Source organism: Camelus ferus, chromosome 35, assembly GCF_009834535.1.
Source record: "Camelus ferus isolate YT-003-E chromosome 35, BCGSAC_Cfer_1.0, whole genome shotgun sequence".
In the NCBI taxonomy this organism is placed as follows: domain Eukaryota; kingdom Metazoa; phylum Chordata; class Mammalia; order Artiodactyla; family Camelidae; genus Camelus; species Camelus ferus.
This window is the reverse complement of record NC_045730.1, coordinates 8,747,796-8,764,941: the sequence shown is the minus strand read 5'-3', so window position 1 is coordinate 8,764,941 and position 17,146 is coordinate 8,747,796. Positions and strand designations below refer to the sequence as shown.

General features: G+C 45.1%; 1 protein-coding gene across 1 annotated transcript in view; it reads right to left on the bottom strand.

Annotated features, from left to right (window-relative positions):
• Nucleotides 1-3,471: 3,471 nt before the first annotated feature.
• DHTKD1 (dehydrogenase E1 and transketolase domain containing 1) overlaps nucleotides 3,472-17,146 on the bottom strand; it is a 40,081-nt gene continuing 26,406 nt past the window's right edge. Inside the window, exons 11-17 of the mRNA XM_006174188.3 lie at nucleotides 13,745-13,895; nucleotides 12,202-12,308; nucleotides 8,562-8,726; nucleotides 8,075-8,157; nucleotides 7,568-7,737; nucleotides 5,790-5,875; nucleotides 3,472-4,981 (exon numbers count right to left, since the gene is read on the bottom strand). Coding sequence (XP_006174250.2) covers nucleotides 4,877-4,981; nucleotides 5,790-5,875; nucleotides 7,568-7,737; nucleotides 8,075-8,157; nucleotides 8,562-8,726; nucleotides 12,202-12,308; nucleotides 13,745-13,895 — 867 coding nt within the window. The 3' untranslated portion in view covers nucleotides 3,472-4,876. The remainder of the gene's footprint in view (nucleotides 4,982-5,789; nucleotides 5,876-7,567; nucleotides 7,738-8,074; nucleotides 8,158-8,561; nucleotides 8,727-12,201; nucleotides 12,309-13,744; nucleotides 13,896-17,146) is intronic.

Here is a 17,146-nt window from a genome sequence, read left to right as displayed (position 1 = left end):
ACCACGTGACACACGCTCGGCCCCGCCCCTTGACGAGGCCCCGGCTGTTGGCCGCCGGCGCAGCTGACGTCCGCTGCGTTGCCATGGCCACCGTCGGTGCTCAGGTGGGCGTGCTCCTGTGCGTCCCCGGGGCTGGGAGCCTTTGAGGCCAGGCGGCTGGTGCCCTCCCCCTGTGAGCACGTCTCCGAGCTCAGTGACCAGCAAAGGCCTTCTCCTCGACCGCTATGTCCGCCCAGGGCCGCCGGGCGCCCCGCAGGACCGGTCAAGACCTGGCCAAAGCGGCCACCCCAAGTCTGTGGCGGGGTGTTCGGTCCCCAGGACTGGGGCTGAGACGCCCCCAGAGCCGGCGTGACCCAAACAGCCTATTTATTTTGCTTCGATCTTACTGGAACCACTTGAAAATTTTCAAAAAGTTGTGACGCTGGTTTATAGTTAATAGCTTACGAACTTTTCTCTGTCAACTTCCTACATGCCTTCTTTAGCTTCTCTGAAATACAGAGATCAGGATTTTGTCCCTCTGAGCTAGTCTCTTTTGCCCCCTCTTGGACAGCGTAGTATAAGGGAAAGTGTATGGTCCTAGGAATCTGCTGGCCCTACATTTTAATCCCTCCTACTACTTAATGGCTTTGGGCAATTAATCTTTAGGAGCTGCATCAGTAAATTAAGGATAATAATAGCCACCTCCCACAGGTGTGAAAACTAAATGAACAAACTATTGGCACATAGAAGGCCTTCAAATTTATTTTCCTTACTCAAATTCTAAGTCTGCAATCGAACTTCTGCTCTAACATCTGCTGAAACAAGCTATTTCAAAGGTCACTTAATGACTTATAGTCACCAAATCCAATGATCTGTTCTAAGGCTTAGATCTGTGTCCAAGAAGGAAGCAAAATACTTGGGTGTGCACACACACACACAGTCTCTCCTAGTCACACTCTAGCCAGGCTCCTCTGAGCCTTTTCTCCACTAGGTTTTAACCTTGGCCCATAAAGAGCTGAATAAACACTAAATAGTTCCTAACAGGCCCACCCCTAGGGTGACTCTAGCCCCATTTAGGCACCTGCCTGGGAAAGCTCAAGGTTGCCTAAAGAATTTACTGTTTGTTCCAGTCAATACTTGAAGATAACGCTCTCCGGCTCCCAGGCTCTGTGGAGGGATAGGAGCCTAACTTCCGCTGGCATCAGTTAACACACCTGAATGTGTTCACATGGACCAAACTCTCCTGCTTTTTGTAATTTTTCACTTCACTGACTCCACTGAGCCCACTCACCACTCTCTTCCCATTCTCTCACTCTCCTGGTAAAACGCCAGTCACCTCTGTACAAGTCAAAGTTGAGTTCAGTTCATGCTGGATTCTTTCCCCCACTGCAGTGCATAGTTTATGACTGATTAAAATCTCCCCTTACCACTTTAATTAATGTTCAGGTTTGTTTAGCTTTAACAAAAACACCCTTATATAAATACACATACATATATACATATACATACACACATGCACGCACACACAGACGGCAGTTTAGGTTGGGCTTTCATGGGTCTCTACTCCACCAGGGGTCAGTTGGAAGAAACCCAAGGCTGGGGACTTGAATTATCAGAAGGCGCTCTCACTCTCAAGTCTGGCATTCGATGTTGGCTGTCAGCTAAGACCTTAGCAGAAGCTGTCAGCTCAGACATATCCAAGTGGCTTCTCTGTGTGGCCTGGGCTTCTCCACAACATGGCAGCTCCACAACGTGTGTCCTTGGAAGTGACCCAGCATCACTTTTCAGTGCATTGCATTTACAGAGGCAACCACAAAGGCCTGCTCAATTTCAAGAGAGAAGGGAAATAGACTCCACCTGCAGTTGGGTGTGGCAGGATTCTGCAAGAGCTTGTGGGACACAAAAGACAGCTTTAGCCGTTTTGGAAAATGCCATCTGCCATAGTCCTCACGTATCTTACGACTTCATTCTTATCTCATTCTACTGTTTTAGTCATTTTCCCACTTGTCTCATCTCCCCAACTACACCATAAACTTCTGGATAACAGGGACAACATTTCTTATTTTTGTTCCATTACAGCTGGTTCTTCATATGAGTCAGATAAGACACAGGGAAACAGTATTAAAGTAATGTACTTCTATTAAAATTTTCTAAAATTAACTGATTTTGCAACTGGCAGTGGGGAAATAACAGTCTGCTTTCGATTGTGCTTTCTCAGATTTAAATACAATCATGACAGTGAACTACTACTTCCAGAGAGTAATGTAGGACTTGTTATTTGTGTAATAGTGTGTTACAAATATTAAGTATTTTGTCCCAATTTCCCCAAAATGTAATAGTTTTAGCCTGAATCCCATGAAAAGATGAAAAATGTAAACCAAATATCCAAGTACATCTAAGAGAAATTAGGTAAAGCTTTTGGAACCTCAAGACTCCAAAGTCTTGATTCTTAATCTTGGACTTCCTTCCCTGTGTAACCCTTAATTTCTTTAAACCAAGTTTCTTCAATTTTGTAAAAGCAATACTATTTATAACGTCAGTCAAGGAATTTGTTTGTTCGTTTGTTTGGCAGGGGGAAGTAGTTAGGTTTATTTATTATTTATAGGAAGTACTGGGGATTGTGAACCCAGGACCTCATGCATGCTAAGCATGCACTCTACTGCTTGAGCTATACCCTCCTCCCTAAGGAATTTTTTTAAATAGTAAAACTTCAAAGGTAATATGGTCAGACCAAAAAAGGCTATGGTTTAAAATATTTTTGCTTATAATATGGGTATGGAAAACATAGGAAAACTGAGCAAAATGGTTCTTATAAAAATTTTTATTTTACTGAGAATAATGTGTCATTTTAAACAAAATAAAAAATTTTAAATGGCTGTTAACATTTCTATTCCCTGAATACCCAATTGAGCTCTATTCTTCATTGATTATGAAATTTAGCATAAATTGATATTAATGGGATATTAATATCACGTTTTCTATTTTTAAAATATTTTACTTTATTTTTATCCCACACTTTATTATGGGAGTGTTTGATTTGGAATTCTTCAAATGGTCCCTTCCTGCAAGGAACTCAAAATGCTAATCCACGTTGCAGTGGTGATTGAAAGTCAGAAGGTTAAGATACAGGAGATGAGATTAAGAAGGTTAAGATACATACATTTCAAGGCTCAAGTTGGAGAGGTAACAAGAAACCATAAACAGTCTTCTGAGGTGTGAAGTTTGAAATCTGGAGTGATCTAAACTAACCCCTCCCCAAGAAAAAATCTAGTTTTCCATCTTATTTTGTACTTAGGATTTTGAAATATTTTAACTTAAGAAACCAAGAGTTCTAGACGGGAGGAAACAGTTTAAGTGGTAGAGCACAGGTTTAGCAGGCACGAGGTCTGGGGTTCAATCCCCAGTACTCCCTCCAAACATAAATAAGTAAACAAACCTAATTACCACCCCCGCCTTTAAAAAAAAAAAGAAAGAAAGAAAGAAACCAAGAGATCTAGGGGAAAAAAAGACGCTGTGCTTTTATTTTTTTTTCCAGTTCAATATACAACCTTGGTAGCCGCCCCCATTAAACAGACTTTTGTAATTTTATTGATTTACAGGAGTAGCACCAAGTTACACGATTTATAAGGCTTGAGGAAGGAAGGAAGGATGCCGTTAGATGTATATGGATAAAAGGGATGTGAATCATACAGAAATGGTAAATCAATACCCTCATGCACACATTTCAGATGTGAATCACAAATCTATTGCTGTGGCCAGAACAACCTATAAGTTGATTCTGAAAGACATTAAGAGTTGCCAGTAAAAGTGGCAAGGGTGTCCTGGGGCCCTGGTACTTGCCCCATTTCTGCGAAAAACAGTGTCATGGCATGGGAGATGTGAGAGCCTCTGCAGCAAACTGCGTAAAGCTATGTGATTTGCTGCCATTTAGTTATACTTCCAGCACTAAGCTTAATTTCAGAGTCAGGGAGTGTGTTGGTGATCTCTAGATATCCCCAAAGCCCCTGGTGTCGGTAAGTTCCTGCTATCAAAGTTAAAGTGCTCCGTAAGTACCACAGAGAAATAACATCATATGGCAGCAGGGACTTTTAGCGGCAAAGCTGATCCACCAGGGGACTGAAATCCCCGTGTCAAACACCCAGAGTTCATTAAAAATATTAAGGTATCACTGCAAGAACAATTTTGAAAGAAAAAAAAAAGATAATGTGGCCAAATAGACCACAAATCAATTTCATTGTCGATACAACTCCTTAACTTAATAATACTGCGCTAAAGGATCGTACACCCAGAGGGCTGTATTTAATAGCGCAGGCCTGCACTTGAGGATAATGGGTTAAGCACTGATCTTGAAGAACACAAATCAGGAATAATAGAGTTTTGCTACAGTGTTTGTTGAAACGTTTTTCACAATGGCTGGAAGGCAGCACCAGAGATGACATAACAAGAAAATACAGGGAGTCACAGGACTTTGAATAAAGAAGGGAAAATTAATGGAAGTGACATGCGTCAAGAAAATTGGGAGGTAATGTTGAGGTAATCCATCGGCAGCTATCAGTTCAGACTCAAGAACTTTTCCTGGGTAGAGACAGTTAATTAGATAGAGTCTGAAAAAAATCTGGATCAGGACTCCACTCTGCATTAAGGCCTCACCAAAGCATAACATTATTGTACTTTTAGGGACGATAAAGTTACTTGTGGGATTCACATGCTGATGCACAAGTCCTCTGGCTGTTCCATGTGTTCCAGATTAAACTCTCCTTTGTACTCATCAATCCTAACATCTCAGAGGAAGACAGTCTTTTCGTGGTACCTTGTGGATGGAGGAGAGAGTGGAGGGAGCAGGCCTTTCTTTTTATGGCAATTTTCTTAAAAGGAAGTAGTATTTCTTCAAAGGACATCATCTGCTGAAGGTCTTGGTGAGGACCTCCTCGTGCTGCTGCTGGTGAACAGTGCCAACTCCCACGGCGGGCACCGGCAAAGTGGGTCGGCTCACAAGACGGAGCTATCATCGGAGCAGAAAAGACATAAAATGACATTTTTGAATCCGCTTAGCTTACCCAAGGAGGGGCCTGTATTTCTCTGAACCTGTTTAACCATAAATCACCTTTGGGAAAACAATGGCTTAACGTAAAATAGACTGCAGGGAGATATATGTCACAATGAAAAACTAAATTCCAGGCATGATAAGGTGAGACAGATTGTTGAATTTTTCCCATTCTTAAGTGACTGTTAGTTGGCTTTAGCTGTAGGGTTTCCCAAATTGGAACTGTTGACAAGTGAAAATGATTAGAGCGGCATAAACTGCTATCTGGTGAACTGAGATCTAATGGAAGCAGAGTAAAAAGATACACAGAAGCACAGTCGTTTTTCTCATTGTTTTTCTCTTCCTAAAGCACACCCACGAACTTGGCCTTTGATGTCTGCCAGCTCTGCAGGTGGGTCTGGAACAAGTGTAACTATGAAACAAGCCCACTCAGCACTCTGTTCCCTGCCCAGGGCTGGGATGCTGACCTTTGGAACACGAATGCTGAACAGGCTAATAGGAAAGGTAGCCAACACGTAGGGCTTCTAGCTTTTTGACTATAATCTTTTCTTTTCTTTTCTTTTTTCACAAAACACTAGTAGGTACACTTACACAGTTTGAGAAACACTCAGCATTTTATTCTGAAAAAAGAGCCCAAAACTAGGGTTTCTATTTTGGTTTATCTTTAGGAGCATTGGACTGATGATAGGGGATAAATCCATTTGTTGACACTCCAGGAGAAACGAGGCAGGTACACAAAACACTGCAAGAGAGAAGGTGCTATTACCTTGCAGGCCAGTTGCTTTTCAAACCTTGGAGAAACAAAAAACCAGGGACCCATGTTCTGAGGCTCCTCCTGACTCCAAATAAAATCTGTGAAAGAAGTTCATCTCAGTACCTCAAGTAAATACATACAACATACTACACACACACACACACACATATTTACTATATACATTTTATATACACATGTATGTATACACAGACATATACATATATATATATCTCCTCAAGTAAATGTATACCTTTCCAATACCTTTGCCTTTTTCTTCTTTTTTGAGAAATGCATAGTCACATATCCACTCCCACAGTCGTGACAGAGAATAATTCTTTCAACCCGACAAGTTCCTTCAACCTGCCGCTTTGTACTCAACGCTTCCTCCCACCCACAACCTCTGGCAACCACTGATCTTTCCTCTATCCCCACCGTTTCACCTTTTCCAGAACATCAGATAAACGGAGTCATATAGCAGGTAGCCCTTTGGGTGTGGCTTCCGAGAATTAGCAGAATCCATCGGTGATTTTGGCCAACAGCCGTAGTTCACTCTCTCCTCTTGTGGAGGAGTACGACATCGTAGGAACGCACAAGGAGATCGTTTCTTCAGTCGCCACTTGAAAGCAGTTTTGGTTGTTTCCAGTTTAGGGCAATTATGAATCAAGCTGCTATCAACACTCACATATGGATTTTGCCTTTCTCTTGAATAAAGACCTACTTGTGGGACGGCTGAATGGGATGGTAACTGTCAGTGTGGCTGCGTAAGAAACTGACAAGCTGCTTTCCAGAGTGGCCGTACCAGTTTGTGTTCCCACCAGCCGTGAATGAGGGTCCCAGCTGCTCTGCATCCACACTAGTCCTTGATACTTGTTTTGTCTTCATTTTAGCCAAGGTGGGCTTTTTTTTTCAAGTGGAGGTACTGGGATTGAACCCAGGACCTCCTGCATGTGAAGAACACGCTGTACCCCTGAGCTATACCCAACCCGACCTCCCATTTTAGCCATTCTAATAGGCGTGTAGCCATAGCTCATGTTGGCTTAACTTGCATTTCCCTGTCACTAATTATGTCAAGGATATTTGTCATCTGGTTGTTCGGTAAAACGCCTGTTCAAGTCTTTTTTGCATGTTTTGAAAAACTGAATTATATGTTTTCTCACCATTGAGTTTCCAGAGCTCTTTAAACATTCTAGATAGTCCTTTGTCAGATATATATTTGCAAATATTTTCTCCCAGGCTGAAGCTTGTCTTTTTTTAATATCCTCTGCAGTGGCTTTCACAGGGCAAAAGGTTTTCATTTTGGTAAAATCCAACTTTTCTTTTCTGGAACATGCTTTGGGTGTTATGTCTAAGAACTTTTTGCTTAACCTAAGGTCACGAAGATTTTCATCCATTTTCTTCTAGAAGTTTTATAGTTTTACATTTAGGCCTATGATCAACTTTGAGTTGATTTCTGTATAAGGTGCATTAGGCATCCAATTATTGCAGCCTCCCTTGTTGAAAAGGCTTATGTTTTACAAATATACTGGACTTACCATAAGTGATAGTATAGCATTGATCCCCTCCAAACACAAGAAATTAGATGTCTTAGATGAGAGCAGGGGAGACTGAAAGGGACTCCAAAAAAGACATGGAGACATCGGCTCTAGTTGTAGTCTTTTCATATCTCCAGATTTCATGAGATTCAACTCTCTAATAACTCTCACTGCCCTCAAACCATCTTTCATTTGAGATCATTCAGACAGATTGCAGGGATCTCAAAACCAAAGAGCCTAACAAGAAGGACCCTTTACCTCTAACATGTTTGTATTTGCTCATCTCCTGCTGCAGCGAATCCAAGGGGAAGGGGCAGAGTTCTTCTATTCGAATGATGGCAAAGTCATGCTTCTTGGCCTCCAGAGATTCCCTTTGCTTCAACAGGGCATAGAAATGTTTGCCACAGCAGAACACTAGACTCTTAACCCTGTTGGGTAGAAAAGGGACAATAGGGTGGGGGAGAAATATCTTAAAGAATTGTATCAGAAGAAAGAGGGGACCCCGGAGATTTAAATGCTTCACCACTAAAGGAGTGGGGCAGTGTTGTGGGGTTCAGTCATGCTGTGCCCTGCCAGACCTTCTTCAGCAACAGATGCCTCCAAAATTCACTCTTCCGTGCATATTCTAACTACTACCCCATGGACTTACAGGACATATCAGGACAGAGGAGATTTGGGTCACTTGGGTTCCTTAACATGAACTAGTTTTCCCACTAATCACAAGTCTACTGCAGAGTATGAAAACAGAGAGCCACATCAAGTTACTTTTTGGGATCCACAGATGAATCACCAATCACTGGCTTGAATGTTGTTCCTGGTGCCATTTCTTGAAGAGATGACACAGCTGCCTAAGGAGGGGGAGGGATAAGTTAGGAGTTTGGGATTAGCAGATACAAACGACTATATACAGAATAGATAAACAAGGTCCTACTGTGTAGCACAGGGAACTATACTCAATATCTTGTAATAGCCTATAATGGAAAAGAATCTGAAAAAGAATATAAATACACACACACATACATATATATCTCAATCACTTTGCTGTACACCTGAAACTAACACAACGTTGGAAATCAACTATACTTCAATAAAGAAATAAAAGAGAGAGAAAGAGGGAGAGAAAACAGCACAGCCCACTAAAAGAAAGGGATGTTTCTGTCATTTAGAACTACAATTAGATACAGAAAATAGAGGAAAGGCAGAAAAAAGATGCCGAGAGGAGAAAGACTGACTAACCAGCTTTTTCACTTACAGGGAGCCTGAGCAGGGTCTTCGGAGAAGCAACAATGAGGGGCTTCCGGAAGTTGCGGACCATCTGTCTCCGGAGCAGGTGGAAGTACTGCGCAGGAGTGGTGGGGTGAACCACGAACATGTTCACGGTGTCCCCGTCGACCCCCTCTTCCACACTGTCACACATCTGGGAGAGAAGAGAAAGGAAGGACGTTCAGCTAACTTCATCACAACGGCACATACTCTTCTGAGGGGAACCCAGGGCTCTCGATTAGCGGGAGAAAAGATGTATCTCTTCATTACAGAAAAAAAAAACAAAAATCACCAGAAGGTAAATTTAGGACCTGTGACAAATTCACCAGGAGAGGTCTGCTGGCTCTCTGCTGGATGATAATAAAAATAATAAACAGCAACCACGTATAAGTGTGGATTATTGTTGTAAGCATTTATAGACATTGACTCTTGATGCCTCACAGTAATCCTATGAAGTAGGTCTGATAAAATTAATGTGGACTTGGTAATTTTAATGTATATGTAGGTGATCCTTCCAACAGCCTGGCTTCTTGATTCCTTAAACTCATGTCCTCCAATCAGTCTGGCCTCCCTCCTACCTCAACAGCCCCTCCCACTGCAATATTCTGGTTTCAATAACAGGGACCTCTACATGAGCTCTGCTTTATGTTATCCACTCTGAACACCACTCCTACCTTTCCAGCTCAATCCCCTTTAACACTCTGACTCCATCAAGCCTTCAACCTCATCAATGCCTCCAACCCAAGGATCCTAGCACCTTTTCAGTGGCCTTTACCCTATGTCTCCTCTCTCCTCCTTACTTAACCAAAATTCCAGTCAGTCATGAACAATCATTCTTTTGTGTACACCCTTAACTCCCTTGACCCTTTCTTAAGCCAAACCACAACCCTAGTTAATCCCAACTTCCCACTTGCCCCACATCTGCCCCTATGCAGGGAATGAAGCTGGAGAAAACACACAAGCACACAGATGGATCTCACTTTAAAATCTTGACCAAGAATCTCAAGTGGAGGGCGGGGAGGGTAGAGCTCACTGATAGAGCTCATGCTTAGCATGCACAAGATTCTGGGTTCAATCTCCAGCACCTCCATTAAAAAATAAGCAAACAAATAAATAAACCTAAATACTTTCCCCCGCAAAAAAAATCTAATAAATAAATTAATAAAAGTATAGACAGGCACCAAATACTAAAAATAATTTTTTAAAGAAAGAATCTTAAGTAGGCCCTCAATGCCCTTAGACTTACTATCCTCTGTTTCCCTAATTCACTCATTCTCCTCCTCTTCAGGTGACTATTTCACCCGATAAACCCAGGACCTCCATCCATCATCATTTCCGCTAATAACCCAAGAGTATTTCCTCAGACCTTTACTACAACACCCACCACGTTCTAGCTCTGCCTTCAGGTTATTACCACAGATGACGTGCCATGCTCCTGTCTAGAGCAGATCCAATCCCTTATGGACAGAGGGATGGTAGATGGACAGGTATGTGACAGGACAAATACAATAAAATATTAATGGTAGAATGGAGAGAGTGGGCATATGAATATTCATTGAACAATTTTTCAACTTTCCTGTACGGTCTGAAAGTTTTCATAAGAAAACATTAGGAAGTAATAGGCATAAAGAGGCAATGGTAGTGATTCTTACCAAAAGGTAACAATGGTGATTTCTGGGTTGTTACCTAAAATTTTTTAATAGTCACAGATCATTTTATAAAAATACTGTCATTACTCGGATCTGGGGTTGGTCCCTGTATCTCTGTTTATAAAAAGCTCCTTAGATGATTGTGATGATCAGCTTGGTTCAGGAAACACTGATCTTTGCCGCAGAAGAACAACTTTCGACTCCTTCCCTCCCTCCAGGCGGCCTGGGTGCGTGGGCGGCGGGGCGGCCCAGCCCGGGCCGGGGCAGGAAGGGGGAGGGTCGGGGAGGGGGAGGGGCGGTGGGGCAGCGGTGGGGGCGGCGGCCCGCGCCCCCAGCCCCCGACCGCTGAGTCCCGGGGCCCCCGCCGTGGCCGAGGCCATGCTCCCCGTGTTCCCTTGCACGCTGCTGGCCCCCCCTCCCCCGTGCCGGGCCTGGATTCCCGGGGGGTGGGCGGCCTCCTGAACTCCTTCCCGCCAGCTCAGGGTCACGCCCAGAGCCCCCTGCGGGTCGGGGCTGAGCTCCAGTCCCGCTTCTTTGCCCCCCAGGGCTGCGCCCAGGGTCCCTTCCAGGCCGCGCCCGCGCCCCCACCCCGCCCGGCCCCGGGCCCCGGGCCCCTCCAGGTGGGCGTGCTCCCGGTTCTCGCCGCCGCCCCGGAGCCCGCCGCGGCCGCAGCCCCCACGGCCGTGGGCTCCCTCTCGTGCGTCTCAGCCACTCCCCTCCCAGCCCCGCTGAGCTCCGAGCTGGGGGGGGGGGGAGGGCGGGGAGGATGGAGGGAAATTCCTGGACACCATCTCCTCTTCCCCTCTCTCTCCTCACCGACTCCTCACTACTCCCCCCCCGCCAACCGCGGAGCCTCCAGAAGGGAGGGAGGAAGAAGTGTTTTCTTAGGGGAATTCACTAGGTTTTAACGAGTTGTTTCTCCTGCTCCTTTCTTCTCCCCATCAGACCTGACCCCACACACACCTGTCCCCTCGGTTGTGTTGAAGCCCCCTGGACAGTGAGTGGGCAGGGGTGGCAGAGGACAGGAGCAGCCACTTCCCTCACTCCCTCTCCTCTCTGTAACCACCTGCCTCGGTGGTCCTTCTTGCTCTCCTCCTTCCAGTGCCCACCCCCATTGTCTGCTGCCCCTCCCGGGGGAGTTGGTGCTTTTTTTTTTTTTTTTTCAAGGGGGAGGGAGGAGAGAAAGGAGGGGAAGCAAAGATTCTGTCCCAGAGAGGGTAAAGGTGAGATCTGAGAAGGGACAGAAGCAGGGAAGACAAAGGTTGTACCTTCATAAGGTGGGGTTGTTTGGGGTCAGGCCCTAAACATCATCCTACTTGAGCATCTGTCAGTGGAAAACAAGTCAAGGGGAGCAAAAGGGCCAGAGACAGGACAAGAGATGGAATCTTAGGGGGCCAGGGTAAGTGGGGGGATCCAGGGACTAGAGGTGCTTCCTGGGGGTGGGGGGAATGCAGCCGCAGTGTCTCCCCCTTCCCTCCTCCACCCCAGCTCCAGCCCTGGCCTTTTCTTTTCACCCCTCTCCCCCACGACAGAAGCTGTGGCCCTGGCCATGTCATCGTGTTCCTGTGTCTCCTGCATGTTCCCCACCCTTCACCTCCCATTTTGTGCAGAGCCCATTACAATACATTAAAAAAAAAAAAAACTTTTGAGGGGTGGGTATGGCTCAGTGGTAGAGCCCTTGCTTAGCATGCACAAGCTCCTGGGTTCAATCCCCGATACCTCCACTTAAAAAAAAAAAAAAAGGGGGAAGGAAATTGGAAAGAAAGAAAAAAAAAGAAAAAAACAACTTTCATTGCCATAAAACGAATGGTGACATGAACATACCCGAGACATCAAGTTTCCAAGGAATATTGATTGATAATCGCATTAAGTCTATTTCAAATGCTGCAATGTCTTACAGTTCAAGGTGCCCAGTAAGTATCTGCAGGAAGCAGTTCTAGTCCAAAACATTCCTTGGAATCCAGAAGGCAGTGGACGTACCTGCAAGAAACGCTCTATTCGACAGGACGAGTGCTCTGGCCCCGCACCGTCGTAGCCATGGGGAAGGAGGACCACGATGCCGCTCTGAAGGAGCCACTTGGCCTCGCCTGTAAAGCAGCAGTGGGAGTGAGGACGCCGTGACACAGGAGCACAGCCCGGTGCGACTGACTGGGAGATGCACGTAGGTTTGCTGCCGGACCCCTGCAGCCGTTTTCATTACACGCTCTTTCTACTTAGGAGGAAAATACAGACCTGCTTCGGAGATACTGCAGCTTCCGGTCCACGCCCCCGGAACAAAGCGAGTCACATGAGTGGTTTGGTTTCCCAGCGTGTATAAAATTTATGTGTATGCTTTACTATGGTCTATTAAGTGTGCAAGTGCATTATGTCTGAAAAAAACAGTGTATGGACATTAATGAAGAGATACTTGATTGCTAAAAACTGCTAAGCATCACCTGAGCCTTCAGCCAGTCAATCTTTTTGCAATAGTGACATCAGAGATCACCGATCAGGGATCACCATCAGATATAATACTAGGAAAAAACTTAAACTGTTGTGAGAATTAACCACAACGTGACACAGAGACACGAAGTGAGCAAATGCTGTTGGAAAAATGATGCTGACAGATTTGTTCGAGGCAGCGTGGCCAGAAATCTGCAGTTCGTAAAAAAACACAGTCTCTGCGAAGTGCAGTAAGGTGAGGTCTGCCTGGATCCATCATCCTGGTTGGATCCCTCTAGGGTCTTGTGCGCGGGGCTTTAGTAAGTGGAAGACAAATTACAGGGTGAATGTCCCAGCTTGGAGGATGGCAGGTGTGACCCCACCTCGGGCACCATTCTGGGCAGCTCCCACCTTGTCTCACAGCACTGCTTGCAACACAGGCCCCTGTCCTCAGACAGAGGGCACAGACTCTTTAGAACAGCCTCTGCACTTTTCTTCCTCCCAACCACCAAGTTATAGAGAAGCAACCGCAGGAAGGGTCTGAGGGTCACATTCAAAATCCAAGAGTGGCTACCCCTGGAAAATGGGGAGAGGTCTGGAGGAGACTCAGACTTGTACTTTCTATCCTTGGGATTTTGACAGTAAGCAGGTCAGTGATGGTTAATACTAAAGACACACAACTTCCAACTTTCAGATACTTGAGTGTCCCTGGGTTAAGGGAAGCTGATTTTCAAAGCTGCCATTCGCTCTAATCACAAACCCTCATGGGGTCACACTGCCTGCTTGTTACTCATGCAGTGGTTACTCAGCGTACCCCAAGAGCAGACCCCGAAGTCAGCCCTCTCAGGAGCTGGCAAGTACATACCCTTTTCCCTACAGACAAGCACATCCCCCAGGAGACACAGCCCTTCTGCTGACGGAGGACTGAAATGCTCTTCCCAGCAGCCTCCGTACCTGTCTGATAGCTGCCACGCCCCAGCAGAAGCGAGGACATCCCTCCCCAGCTCTCGTGGCTGGGGATGCTGTGAAACACAGCTGTGGCCCCTGTTCAGTCCTGTATCCCAGTGAGGCTGGTGCCACACACCCGTGGGTCCACACCAACCTCCAGAGATGAACGTGTCAAAGATGATCTGGGCGCCATTGAAGAAATCGCCAAACTGAGCCTCCCAGAGGGGCAGTAGCTTGGGGCTTTCGATGCTCATCCCATACTCGAATCCCAGGACCGCCTCTTCCGACAGCGGGCTGTTGCTGACCTGGTGCGGAGGGAGAGAATAAGACGCCGTCATGCGGGGAAGAGGGGGTGTGAGCGGGACAGGAGAGGTAAAGCATCACGTTGGTACAGGCCTCTCGAAAGGGAGGAGGGGCACAAGGGCAGCTGTATGTCATCCCCACGTCCGTCCGTTTGAGAGAGGAGACCTACTCTCTGTGAGTGATGTGTGAGAAAAATTGGGGCAAAAAGAGGGAGACATAAAAAAAGGGTGGAATGTGGGCATTACAGATTTTCTTGAAGGAGGAGCGAAACTAACTTCTCTGATGACCCACCTTTGGAGCTGAGAGTAAAATGGTGTCATTCGAGCTTTTTAAAAAATGTCACAAAACAAAGCGGGGGGAAAAGTTATCCCAAAATGCCTACTTTGGGTTAGAATCCATTATTCTAATATCCTGTTTGCGTGATAAAGCAAAAGAATTATCACCATATGTTAAGATTAAAAAAGCAGAACATAACATTACACCTCTGAGAAGGCTAAAGAGATGTGAACGTTAAAGGCGCCGTGACTCTGAACTGGGTTTGCGGACCAGATGGAGTCCTGTCTGTCCTGACGTGGCTGACGCAGGAGTGATGTAGAAGAATGACCTAGTTTGTGGGAAATACACATTTAGGACATCAGGTTGCCAACCTGATGTTTCCATCTGGATCTCACAATTGTCTCAGAATGAGGAAAAGCTCCTTTTGCATTATACATCCAACTTTTTTGTACTTTTGTGTTTGTTTCCAAATTTTTCTAAAAAATATTTTTAAAATTTACATATTTATAAAATACTATTTGGCAATAAAGGGAGATGAAATACTGACATGCGCTATGACTAGATGGGCCATGAAAACACGAGGCTAAGCGAAAGAACCCAGTGACAAAAAGCTACGTATTGTGTAAGTCTACTCGTATAAAAAGGCCAAAATAGGTGAATCAACAGAAACAGAAAACAGATGAGTGGTTGTTGGGGGCTGGGGGAGGAAGGAATGGGTTGTGACTGCTGGTGGGTATGAGGTTTCTTTTGGGGGAGATGAAAAATGTTCTAAAATTAGATAGTAAGGATGGTTGTATAACTGAATACACTAAAAAACACTTAATTGTGCACACTGAAACACTGGATTCTATGAGTTTTATCTCAATAAAGCTTTTATTAAAAAAAAACAAAACTCTGGAAAAAAATTTCCTCCCTACTGTGGTTACAGCCTATAAAACGTGGGTTCAACACTCAGTGACAACAATGAAAAATGAACAGATAGTTTCTTGGTGTGGCGGGATTGTGCAGTTTACCTCTTCTGATTTCTGTTTGATTTCAGTTACAATCCATGTAATACATTAATTTTTAAAGGTTGCTGCACTTCTAAGGCCCACATGTGTGTTGTCAATGCGGTTTTTCCTGCCGACTTCACTTGCGTCCCTGTGTCTTTACCTCCTTCCTCATCTCCCTTCCCTACCCGCTGATGTTACTCTAATCCGTCCCTTCTTTCTGCTTCTTTTCCTCACCCGGCTTCATCAACTAACTCCTCTTTCCTGAACCTCTCCTCACTGGCTTTCTCCTGTCAGGAGATGAACAACCAAAAACTTTAAAATGGAGGTGGGGAGGGATAAATGAGGAGTTTGGGATTAACGATACACACTACTATACATAATAGAGATAAGCAACAAGGACCTACTGTACAGCACAGGGAGCTATATTCAGTATCTTACAATAACCTACAATAGAAAAGAATCTGAAAAAGAATATATACGTATATACAGAACTGAATCACTTTGCTGTACACCAGAAACTAACACAACATTGTAAAGCAACTGTACTTCCATTTAAAAATTTTTTTAAAAGACTTAAAAATAAAACAAAGAATGTTCCTTCTGACCGGTGCTTTCCAGCTACTGCTTCCTCTCACGGTCAGACTTCTAGAAAGAATTATCTAATCCAGGTGTCTCCACCTCCTTAACTCCTGTGTGTCCTTTAGCAAGTACCACCTAGCTTCTGTTCCCCTCACTCCACTGAAATAGCCCTGGAGGAGGTCAACCTTGACCTTCCTGTGGCTAAATCCGATGGCCACGTCGTAGTCTTCCTCTCCTCTGACTCCTCCCTCCTTGAGTTTGAGGACACAGAGATTCCAAGTTTTCCTCCTGCTTTTCTGGATGCTCTTTGGGGAAAACTTTTCCTCCTCCAGCCTTTTAAAAGTTGTTTTCCCCATGACCCTATCTCTTCTCATTCTGCTGTCTCTCAGGGAGATTCTCCCACCCCTGTGGTTTCAAACATACCTACACTCTGATGATTCCCAAATCTACACCCCAAGAACAGATTCCTTCATTAACTCCATATATATATATATACACACACATCAAAGTGCCTGAAATCTCAATGCCATTCAGCTGCCTCCAAGTTTAATGACCAACACTGAATCCATCATCTTTCCTCCCCAAACCTGCTCCCTCTCCTTGACTCTCTACTGGGGCAAACACCATCCCCATGACACCGGTTGTCCTGGCCGGGGAGCAAGGAGAGAACCGGGGCTGGTCTTTTCTCTTCACTCTCTACCTCTACCACTAAGTCCCACCGCTGCTGTCTTCCGAATCGTTCTCAAACCCAGCCCCATCTCCCACCACACTGCTGTTGCCCTAATTCACAGCCCCGTGACTTCCTGTTTAGACGACCGAGAAGCCTCCTTAGAAATTGTCCTAGTTCTCATCCTTCTTCAACATGGCTTCCAAGGCACCTCCAGGAAAGCTCTTTCTAATACGGAAATCTGGTCACCTGTTCACAACTCCCCCATGGTTTCTCTTTTACATAATGTTCTGAGACTTTCACAGTGTGGGGAATCTTGTCTATTCCGTCTCCTCTTCTTTTACTTCTTTATATTTTGGGGGTGGAGTGGGTAATAAGGTTTATTTATTTATTTTTGGAGGCAGTACTGGGGATTGAACCCAGGACCTTGTGCAGGCTAAGCATGCGCTCCACCACTTGAGCTATGCCCTCCCCACCTTCCTCTTCTTTTACTCCTATATCCACTTTCCAGCTTAAACTCCAGTCACATGAAGCTCTAAGTAGTTCCCTGAGCATGAGGTCAAGGCCTCTTACGTCACAGCTTTTACATACGCTATTGTGTCCACCTAGAATGTTCTCCCTACATTACTAGACAAGGCAATTCCAAGTGTCCAAGTCCCAGCTCAAGTCTGGCCTCCTCTCTAAAGTTCTTCCTTATGATCCTCAAGTAGGTTGGCTGCTGCTTCTTCTGTGCGTCTTT